At 36.1% G+C, this 11,782-nt stretch overlaps 1 protein-coding gene across 1 annotated transcript; it reads right to left on the reverse strand.

The window, feature by feature from the left end:
- Positions 1 to 6,168: 6,168 nt before the first annotated feature.
- Positions 6,169 to 7,368, reverse strand: LOC146734324 (rhodopsin, GQ-coupled-like). The gene has a single exon (XM_085508572.1). The coding sequence runs from the start codon at positions 7,366 to 7,368 to the stop codon at positions 6,169 to 6,171; it is 1,200 nt and encodes a 399-aa protein (XP_085364698.1).
- Positions 7,369 to 11,782: the final 4,414 nt, after the last annotated feature.

Consider the following 11,782-nt stretch of genomic DNA (forward strand, 5'->3'; position numbering starts at 1 on the left):
ATTCATTGTAAATTGAACACCGCACGACTATCGTCCGTGTCACTGGTTCAACGTGTGAAATCGGGCAAACAGATTCTCAAATTTTCACATTAGTCAATTCTGTCGAGACGTTGTGTTGCAATAATAACAGTGACATTGTTGCGACATTACAAATGCGCACAGCGACCAACCAAAAGTTGAGCTTATTGCGTGGTCAAAAATGAAAGGCGGTATGTGAATGTTTGAACAATAAAAACAATCTACGTTGGGTCGTGACTAAGGACGGTCAAGTGAATATCTAATATTTTATGGAATCTAACATTTTGGTTTTTGACCTAATTTCAATTCATGAATTTGTGGTATGTAATCACAATTTAGATTTTAGCTGTGATTTTCGAAGTTAGGGATTGGTCAGTTACTTCAGCCTGGGGGGGGGGGGCGGCAGATTCCATTTTGCCAGCTGTAAATCTTAGTTGACCCACCCCCTATCAAATAAAAAAAAGTGGGTGACCCCCCACATTATAATTTAAAACATGCTGGGAACCCCCCCCCCCCCAAAAAAAAGAAACAGTAACAGTTTTGGCTCTGGCATGATTACAAAATGTTTTATATGTGCATTGAAAATATCATGGTTTGCCATAATTTTGACATAATTTTTAGTGTTTGCATGTAATAGACCTTAGAAGGGGAGCGGAAGCACAAAGCCAAAAAAATACTACAGAAAAGGCTGCAAGAAGGAGGGAAATCTATGCTGCTGAAGATAGTAAATAAAAACAAAGCTGTGGAGTACTTACTCAATAAACGCCCTCATAAGATAGGAAAAGAGGATTTGAATCCAGGCGGTTTGAACTCTTTGAAAACTAAGTTGGATTTAAAATATCTTTTATATCTTATAGACCAGGAAAGCTTTACACCCGAAGCACAGTGTGTGCTTATGAAACAAAGGAAACTTTGATTTTTGCCTAAATTTGTGTTAGATTTTGGTATTTTACAGAGCAAAATATGCATATTTAAAAGTTAAAAAAACAAATAAACTATTTATTTATTTTTTCATCATTTATTTTAATTTATATATCAGCATTTTCCCAAATTTAACTTTTTTGATTTGCTGAACAAAAACTGTCACTGCTCTTTGTACTAATTGCTGTGTTGTCTTTCCGTCTCCTGTTATAATTGGATAAATCCAGTAAATATTAAACAATGGTGACTTCAGACTTTGAATAAAATAATCTGATATCAGCAGCACATGGACATGTGTTTAAAACTGTATAATTGGGGGGTCTAGTCGCATTGCATAATCTGTTATTTGGCAACTTTAACCTCAAAATATTTAGCCTATAACATTTTTTGCATCAATAAATTTATAGGCAGTATAGGTAATAGTTATTATTAAGAACACATTTGTACGATTAACTTTTTTTATCTTTTGTTAATTTTTAAAAATATATGCATGAGTGCGTGTGTGAATTCTGGAAAACATGGTGACCCCCCCTATTCATGATATCAAAAACAGGGTGACCCCCCTATTCGCACAACCAAAAACAGGGTGACCCCCCCCCCCTGATCCACCGACCCCCCTAGGCTGAAGTAACAGACCAATCCCTTACACCTGCGGTGGCGACATTTAGTTTTCATTAATAGGATTTCGAAATGTACGACGAAAATCAAAATCATATTTTCAAATTGGGACGTTTAATTTCATTGAATCGCTAGGCGGCTTTTTCGGTTATTTGCACATTTTTTGTCGATGGCGAGCCCAGCAACGCACAGTCAGCTCTGTTTTGACGCCTACTTTTAATATTCATATAGATTGACACGTGCTCATTTCGTACGTGACATTATATTCTAGAACCATGGACGTACTACCAAGATAGAACTAAGCCCCGCTAACCGATTCGTGGCCTTGCTAATTGAAATGCAGATGGAAACAATTGTTCACGTTGAGTATATCAGTGTTCTTCTTGTCAAACAGGGAACTTCTCACAACGAGATCAAATGTCGGTTGGCCGCTCAATATCCGAGCATAGTGGAATTACTGAAAGAAGCGTGCGACGATTCTTTTAGTAACCGTGGTTTAAGTTGACAAATGTTACACATATTACAATAGTTGAACAATTACAAGATGGTAATTTTGCATGACAATAACATTCAGCGTATTTTAGCTGCCGTGTATCCTGTTTATTCGAGATACCTAAATCATAACACAAGTGCAATGTCTCAGACTCATGATGGCTGTTTCTTTTTCTGTAAGCATTACACCATGTAAAGTAACAACACAAGCGCGACACCAAAATCGTTTTCAGTCATGTTGATTTCATATGAGTATTTGTGGGCACTATTCCTTTCGGCTGTGATCGAACTGAATTGAACTCTGACAGATTTCGGCTCTCGTTCGGCCCGATCGTGTAAACGCTTTGGAGATAATCTTCTGTTAATCTGTGGGAGGAGCAGTAGTTCGGCTCCGATAGAGTGCTGCTGTGTGAACGTAGCAATTGCTTGGCGGAGGGATGCGCTCTCCGAGGGCTTCCTAGTTCATTAATAGTTTAAAAGTTTTTTTTTTTTTTTTAATTTGTAAGTTACAACCTGAATATTGAACCTAAACAATAGTGTTACCATCGCTTTGTGTTGTGCGATTCACCGCCGTGATGTCATTCAGTGAGCGGACATAGATGACGAGCCTACTCCCAGTCGGTGTAATAAAGCCTCGAATTAAAAAAAAATAATTATTTTGTGTAAATAGAGGCAAAATTCAAATCATACTTCACACCTTCCATCATATAATACCCTTACGTGAATTTGCAGTACTACCGAAATACACTGATATGCAATATTACACACACTTCGGTGGAAATTTCGACACGACTTAATAATACGTGGTTAAAACAAATAAAATGCAATGTAAAGCGATGAAGAATAAATGGGACATTTTAGAGAGATGAAAGGCACACACGATTCCAAAGAATGGATTTTATTTCATTTCATACAGTACGATCATACAGACAATTATAGAAATAGGTAAAGTGCTTCAAGTAAGTATTATCGGTTTCGACCAAACAGAAAGAAATTGTGACAGTAAAAATTTCTGATTCTATCATGAAAGGAACCATTATGATTGGAACCAGCCACAAGTATTGTACAGGGCATTATGAAAGTATGTTCGGTTGCGTTTTTTGAAAATATTTTGATCTAAAAAAAGTTGTTAAAACTAATCGAGAATATGATGTTGAAATTGAAAAATCAGATTGTTTTGTAGTAAACATCCCATTACACGTACATAACATGTGTAGCGGTAATAATATAAGTAAATAAATAAAACTTTTGCATTGAAAATAATACAAAAATATTTGCACTAATTACAATTACGATAGATTTGAAAATGCTCTGCTCTAAACAATTCATGAACACATTTCCCAGGATTCCTTACTACTAATACGGGATTACATTTCCCAGGATTCCTTACTACTAATACGGGATTACATTTCCCAGGATTCCTTACTACTAATACGGGATTACATTTCCCAGGATTCCTTACTACTAATACGGGATTACATTTCCCAGGATTCCTTACTACTAATACGGGATTACATTTCCCAGGATTCCTTACTACTAATACGGGATTACATTTCCCAGGATTCCTTACTACTAATACGGGATTACATTTCCCAGGATTCCTTACTACTAATACGGGATTACATTTTCCAGGATTCCTTACTACTAATACGGGATTACATTTCCCAGGATTCCTTACTACTAATACGGGATTACATTTCCCAGGATTCCTTACTACTAATACGGAATTACATTTTCCAGGATTCCTTACTACTAATATGGGATTACATTTCCCAGGATTCCTTACTACTAATACGGGATTACATTTCCCAGGATTCCTTACTACTAATACGGGATTACATTTCCCAGGATTCCTTACTACTAATACGGGATTACATTTTCCAGGGTTCCTTACTACTAATACGGGATTACATTTCCCAGGATTCCTTACTACTAATACGGGATTACATTTCCCAGGATTCCTTACTACTAATACGGGATTACATTTTCCAGGATTCCTTACTACTAATACGGGATTACATTTTCCAGGATTCCTTACTACTAATACGGGATTACATTTTCCAGGATTCCTTACTACTAATACGGGATTACATTTTCCAGGATTCCTTACTACTAATACGGGATTACATTTTACAGGGTTCCTTACTACTAATACGGGATTACATTTCCCAGGATTCCTTACTACTAATACGGGATTACATTTCCCAGGATTCCTTACTACTAATACGGGATTACATTTCCCAGGGTTCCTTACTACTAATACGGGATTACATTTTCCAGGATTCCTTACTACTAATACGGGATTACATTTTCCAGGATTCCTTACTACTAATACGGGATTACATTTCCCAGGATTCCTTACTACTAATACGGGATTACATTTCCCAGGATTCCTTACTACTAATACGGGATTACATTTCCCAGGGTTCCTTACTACTAATACGGGATTACATTTCCCAGGATTCCTTACTACTAATACGGGATTACATTTCCCAGGGTTCCTTACTACTAATATGGGATTACAACAGTGATTTAAACATGTAAATTGTTGGGAATAAATAATGTAGTAACAATGAAATAGATAAACTATCGCATAATGGTCAAATAAGTACAAAGTAAAATTAATTCTCGCCCCTTTCAGCAGTTTTCACAGAATCGCTACTCCACTTTCAATGTTTTCTAGACAATAACATGTAACATGATTGGCATAAGTAACAAAAAGTTAAAAATATGTGTGAAAATGTATACCACTAATATTACTTGCAAATATCAATAGAGAAACATTGTTTTATCTGTTCCCCTACTAAAACGTGGTATTCATATTCTCTATACTATACGAATAACTACAACTTTCGTTTTGTCTATATTATTGGAAAACATCAATGACACGCTGCAAATCCACTATCGAATTCCAAAACATTACAACATCGTTAACAATTCTTAACATTAGTTTTGAAATGACTACCCATTTTTTTCCAACTTACATAATCATTTTTCAAAAATAAAACAAACACAATTCCAATCATAGAAAAATATTTTCCTATTCTGTCCATTGGGGAGAAGTACCAGACTCAAAAAATGTTACAGAAGCACATTTTGTGGAGTGTATTCATTTGAAGATTTACAGGAAAATTACTGTGAAATAATACAAAACGATTTGCATGATAGTTTAAAGCGGGGGACTCGTCACCAGCACATGCGTCGGATGGCCAAAGCGTGTCATTGTTAATAAACAAGCGTCTACCAATGAGCCTTTGCATTTTTAGCATGTGTTGTTATCGTCACGTTGGACTCGTGCGTGCGCAGGTGACGACTCTCCCGCTTTAAGGTTGCCCCTCAATCAGACTTCATACAAATAAAAACATACTTATAAATATTTTTTTAAATATCATAAATTACCACCATCTTTAAAATATACATTATGATATATTTCAAAATATCCTAAATAGACACCACTTTTCTCACCAAATGGTAGAACTGTAACAACAAGCCCCAATGTAAGTTCTTATTATTTTCAAAACATTTTGAGGTATTGGCATAAACATTTATCGGATGAAAACATTTTTAGATTACCTGAGCTAACTAATATTTCAATCGCTCAAATAACATGTAAATCTAATTAAATATGTTACTACTTAATATTAATTAAAGCGTGAGGGTGGGGGTGAAGCGACAGACGGCCATAGCGTTTCGTTGCTTGCAGTTTACCCAAGAGTCTTTGCGTTTAAGCGTGCGCTGTTATCGTCGCCTAGGACCCAACCCCCGAGTGTACGTTTGTGTCGACTGTTAGCAACGACCCATTCGCTTCAAGTATACTAACGCATGTTTATCCAAAAATACATAATAATGTTTGTGTGTATATTAACAAGTAATTTGTATTTTTTAATGGCGAAATTGCATAACGATAACATGCATGGTTGACGAAAACATGTTTGTTAGAAATTACAAAACCCGAAAAGAACAATATAAACGCGTTTGTTTTAGAGGTAGATTGAATGACAGACTCTTCCGGTTAGGAAATATCTTGCAATATTTTCTGACATGGAAAGTGTCAATCTTACTGCTAAAGGTTAACATTGTTTTTTAGAAAAGCAATCAACTTTCGCTGCAACTAGGATATTATATAATAGCTTCTATTACACGGGGTTTCTGTCGTGTTCTATCTCGTTGATTTAGCTCTATTTCGTTGGTAGATTTTTTTTTCATAAAGGGTAGGTGATTTTTAAACTGGTTGGAGGTTAAAGAGTATATTATAGGATTGACCATACTGCCGAAACACATAAACGATTGAAAGAAACTAGTTGCATGTTCGTTTCTATATCTATCAATATTGACTACAACTGAACCATAACATGCAAGTGGCAAATATGATATTATAAACATAGAAATGACTGAAGCGACTACCTTCAATGTAGCAAGGTCCATCGGTTTACGTTGTTTTGGCCCACTATTGCCGCTTGCCTTCATAGCTCGTTGAAATGATTTCTCATGTCGGTTGATCATGCGGTAGATGTAGGCATATGACACAACCATTGCAAACAGTGTGAGGAATATTATGAGTATTCCACCTCTTGTTGCGTTTTTCACTTCCTGTCTGATGGGTTCTATATTGCACGTGAGATCTTCCCCGGCCCATGTCTTCAATGCACCAAATCCTATCCCTGTAATCCAACTGACAGGGATCGAACTGATGGTTATCATTCTCTTGGTGCTCCGCGAACACTTATCTGCTACACCAATCGCCCTCGAAACACTGATAGCTCCCAAAGAAACTATAGTTGTAAAGGTTGGTGCGTAAAAAATAAATATTTGACTTCTACAAAACAGACCTGTTATGTTGATTTCCCCATGTAGAAGACTTTTCATTAATATACCAAACCGCAGCGATGATGTTAAGATACAAACTAGCATATCTGTTATAGCTAACGATACTAGCTGAATGTTCGCAGGGGTTCTAAGTTTCTTGTTATTGTAGACAATCTTACACACCTGAATATTACCGGAAATTCCAACCAACACAACGATGACGAGCATACACACTGATATTATATCGAAAACTAGTTCATACGATTTCACACCAATACTGTCGAGTACTACTTCAGTTATATTTTTTGCATCGATATCAAAATATGTTTCAGTTGAATTTTCGACAAACGCATTTGTCAAATTCGCCATAGTTATATCGATAAAAGTTTCAGTTGAACTTGCTGCAATACTGCCGAGAGCTGTGATAGATTTTGTTACAATGATATCGTGAAACTGTTGAGTGGGATTTGTTGCACTGACATCTAGGAATGTTTCAGTCGAATTTGCTGCCATGCCAGATGAATCCATTGGACAGAGGTGGAGAGAAGTCTCAGATGTAATTCTTGCGGTACGATGATATCGTGAATACAACAGTTAATAGAGTAGAAGTCAACGCTGATGAAGGACAACAACAATGTTATCTGTTTAATGCTGCATCTATAACTGTAATGATGTCTATGAAATGACTTATATACTGTCGGTTTTTATGTAAATCATCATCGTTACAACAGTGGATAATAAGCTACTTGACATGTTGGTGGGTGTAGTAATTACTGGAAACGCCCTACAGACTATTATATCATAAATGATTGGCAATAGGCGCTGATCATCATCAATGATTTTGACGCAAAATGTTTAGCTTTCACATCTGCAATTCACACGTAAAATATGAATATATAAAACGAAATGGCTGAAATCACTGAAAATTATTATATTTGACACGGAAACTGGATAATAGTATCTGAAACACAAATATAACTTATTATTATACATCTGTCACCGTAACGCCATAAGTTACAGCGTGCCGTAATTTTGCGGTATTTTAAGGGGTATTTTCATACTACCATATTTGGAAATGCGAATTCCAAATATGGAATGATTACGCGCGTAAGCGTCCTCTAATAATAAAAACAAACATGGATTTGACCGGACTCCATACAAAGAAGTTTGCTGATTCTGTTTTAAATTTTTTGGATTTCGGCATTTTCATGATGTATCCTTGAAGGGAAAAGATGTATAATAATAAAGTTATTACGAAGAAACCTCAAAGTATGCAGTCAGACAGTACTCTGTCGCATCAACCTCCGCTGCGCGTCGGTCGATACTGCCGCTGTACTGTCTTCGTGCATACTTTGAGGTATCTTCGTAATAACCTTATACAGTTCTTATTTTTCTAATTTTAGACGTTGTTAAAAACTTTAGGTATTGCTTGTACTCGCGTTCTTTAGCAAGAAATTGATTCTGTGACGTTACTCGGTGACACGTTACAGGCCAAAATGCCACAAAAACATTTTCCTCTCGATTATCCATATAGAGCCAACGCTCGAAATGTCTAGTTATTAGGACGATGTTTACCAAATATTATGTACTATATATAATATCTTTAACATAGTAGGCGCAAATAATAAAACACTATTTGAAGGACAAAAACAAGTCTCGCGATGCTCTCACACCCTCAGTGGTTCATGTTTCGAGATTCTGGCGGTATTTGCAACTGATATCAAATGTCTACTGATTGGTGGCCAGTTTCTCAATGTCTCTAACATAGACCGACTTTAATGTTACCCAAATGTACGGTATAGTGTGTGTGCCTCACAGTGCGACACCAACATGTGTCATGTTTGAGGGCGGTATAATTGGTGTTATTCTGAATAGACATGAGTTTCGATAACAAATAACCTATATCAACAAATAAATGTTATAATACCATAATTTGCATATCAGAAAATGATTCTGCCGCACATCCTCATGGTATTAATGCGTCTAAAACTGTTAACAACTGAATACTAATATGTTTCTACGTTTATATGAGGAATATGTGAAAGTCAGAATAAGAACTATTTGGAATATTACAATTTAGGTTCATGAAAATAAACATAGTTCACGTTGACAGAACTCCATATTGAACAAATGGAAACTAGACTTGTACATTTTTTTCGATCCTCCCTAGATTTTTATTGGTTCTCATCTTATGATTTAAAGGTATGCTTACACCTGGCTCAACGTAATTACCAGAAAACACGAAATAATACGACCATGGTTTCAGACGTGTGTTGGCAAACTACCTACCTACGTAATAAACTGATAAAAGTTTAAGAATCAAACAAGACAATATTATTCATAGAACGACCCATGCTTGAGGCAGAATACGTCAAACACGCACTGTTACATGACCAGTGATTATCTGCATAAATGTAGTTTTTGTTATTACGGGACCATATACCGATTATAACTCGGTACACTGTATATCTGGGAATCACGTTTATATTTTTCAATACAACACAATGTTTTAACTGAAAAACACACTGCATAAATTCGCAACACATGTATCATTAAACATGTATTTTCCATCAAAACAGTGGCTTTTATTTTGTTAAGTGTTTGTCGGAATAATTAAAACACTTTAATTTTGATAAGCACATTGTAAAATACCCTTTTTCAAAATAACGTCTTTTACAGGGACATACATTTGTCATTAAAGCAAACATTAAGGTATACATGTCACGTGACGTAATTTCATGAATAATGGGATGGTAATGACATCTCTTATTTAGAAAATTAATTATTTAATAATTTGTTCAACTATGTTTCTGTTTACCAAGGAATGCCATGTGATGTAAATATTCGAGGACGCTGCACCGGACTCATCGTCGATATATCCGAGTTAATCATACCTGCAGGTTCACTATCGTCTATCGCACATAACTTTGTGAATCGTTGGTTAATGTCTTGTTGCGCTGGAGTTGGGCTGGGCATTGATGTCGCTAAGACACCACATTCAATAAAGCCATTATGAAAGGACGATTGTCTAGGGTATATTACCCAGACACTCCTGGATTAACGAAAAATATTTAGATTGCTCAATATCGCACTACACAAATAAAATAATGGACCGAGTTTAAATTTAGTATCAGTCACCTGTTCTGTAACAGAGCATGGATAAGAATCATGACAATTGGACACCACTGGTCGTGATTCATGTACAGGGTGAATACATTGGTCAGAACGATTTCATGTACAGGGTTAATACATTGGTCAGAATGGGTTCATGTAGAAGGTTAATACATTTGTCACAATGGATTCATGTACAGAGTGAATACAGTGGTCAGAATGGATTCATGTACATGGTTAATACATTGGTCAGAATGGGTTAATGTAGTGGGTTAATACATTGATTAAAATGGATTCATGTACATGGTTAATACATTGATCAGAATGGATTCATGTACAAGGTTAATACATTGGTCAAAATTGATTCATGTACAGAGTGAATACATTGGTCAGAATTGATTCATGTACAGAGTGAATACATTGGTCAGAATGGATTCATGTAGAGGGTTAATACATTGGTCAAAATGGGTTCATGTAGAGGGTTAATACATTGGTCAGAATGGGTTCATGTAGAAGGTTAATACATTTGTTACAATGGATTCATGTACAGAGTGAATACAGTGATCAGAATGGATTCATGTACATGGTTAATACATTGGTCAGAATGGGTTAATGTAGTGGGTTAATACATTGATTAAAATGGGTTCATGTAGAGGGTTAATACATTGGTCAGAATGGTTTCATATACAGGGTGGTCAGAATGAATTCATGTAGAGGGTTAATACATTGGTCAGAATAGGTTCATATATGGGGTTAATACATTGGTAAGAATGGGTTCATGTAGAGGGTTAATATATTGGTCAGAATAGGTTCATATATGGGGTTAATACATTGGTCAGAATGGGTTCATGTAGAGGGTGAATACATTGGTCAAAATGGGTTCATATATGGGGTTAATACATTGGTCAGAATGGATTCATGTAGAGGGTGAATACATTGGTAAGAATGGGTTCATGTAGAGGGTGAATACATTGGTAAGAATGGGTTCATGTAGAGGGTGAATACATTGGTCAGAATGGGTTCATGTAGAGGGTGAATACATTGGTAAGAATGGGTTCATGTAGAGGGTGAATACATTGGTCAGAATGGGTTCATGTAGAGGGTGAATACATTGGTCAGAATGGATTCATGTACATGGTTAATACATTGGTCAGAATGGGTTAATGTAGTGGGTTAATACATTGATTAAAATGGGTTCATGTAGAGGGTTAATACATTGGTCAGAATGGTTTCATATACAGGGTGGTCAGAATGAATTCATGTAGAGGGTTAATACATTGGTCACAATGGAAACACGTAGAGGGTTAATACATTGGTCAGAATGGGTTCATGTAGAGGGTGAATACATTGGTCAGAATGGGTTCATGTAGAGGGTGAATACATTGGTCAGAATGAATTCATGTACAGGGTTAATACATTGGTCTGAATGGGTTAATGTAGGGGGTTAATACATTGGTCAAAATGGAGTCATGTAGAGGGTGAATACATTGGTCAGAATGGGTTCATGTAGAGGGTGAATACATTGGTCAGAATGAATTCATGTACAGGGTTAATACATTGGTCTGAATGGGTTAATGTAGGGGGTTAATACATTGGTCAAAATGGAGTCATGTAGAGGGTTAATACATTGGTCAGAATTGATTCATGTACAGAGTGAATACATTGGTCAGAATGGATTCATGTAGAGGGTTAATACATTGGTCAAAATGGGTTCATGTAGAGGGTTAATACATTGGTCAGAATGGGTTCATGTAGAAGGTTAATACATTTGTTACAATGGATTCATGTACAGAGTGAATACAGTGATCAGAATGGA

This window comes from Saccoglossus kowalevskii, chromosome 15 (assembly GCF_978046115.1).
Source record: "Saccoglossus kowalevskii chromosome 15, keSacKowa6.1, whole genome shotgun sequence".
NCBI lineage: Eukaryota > Metazoa > Hemichordata > Enteropneusta > Harrimaniidae > Saccoglossus > Saccoglossus kowalevskii.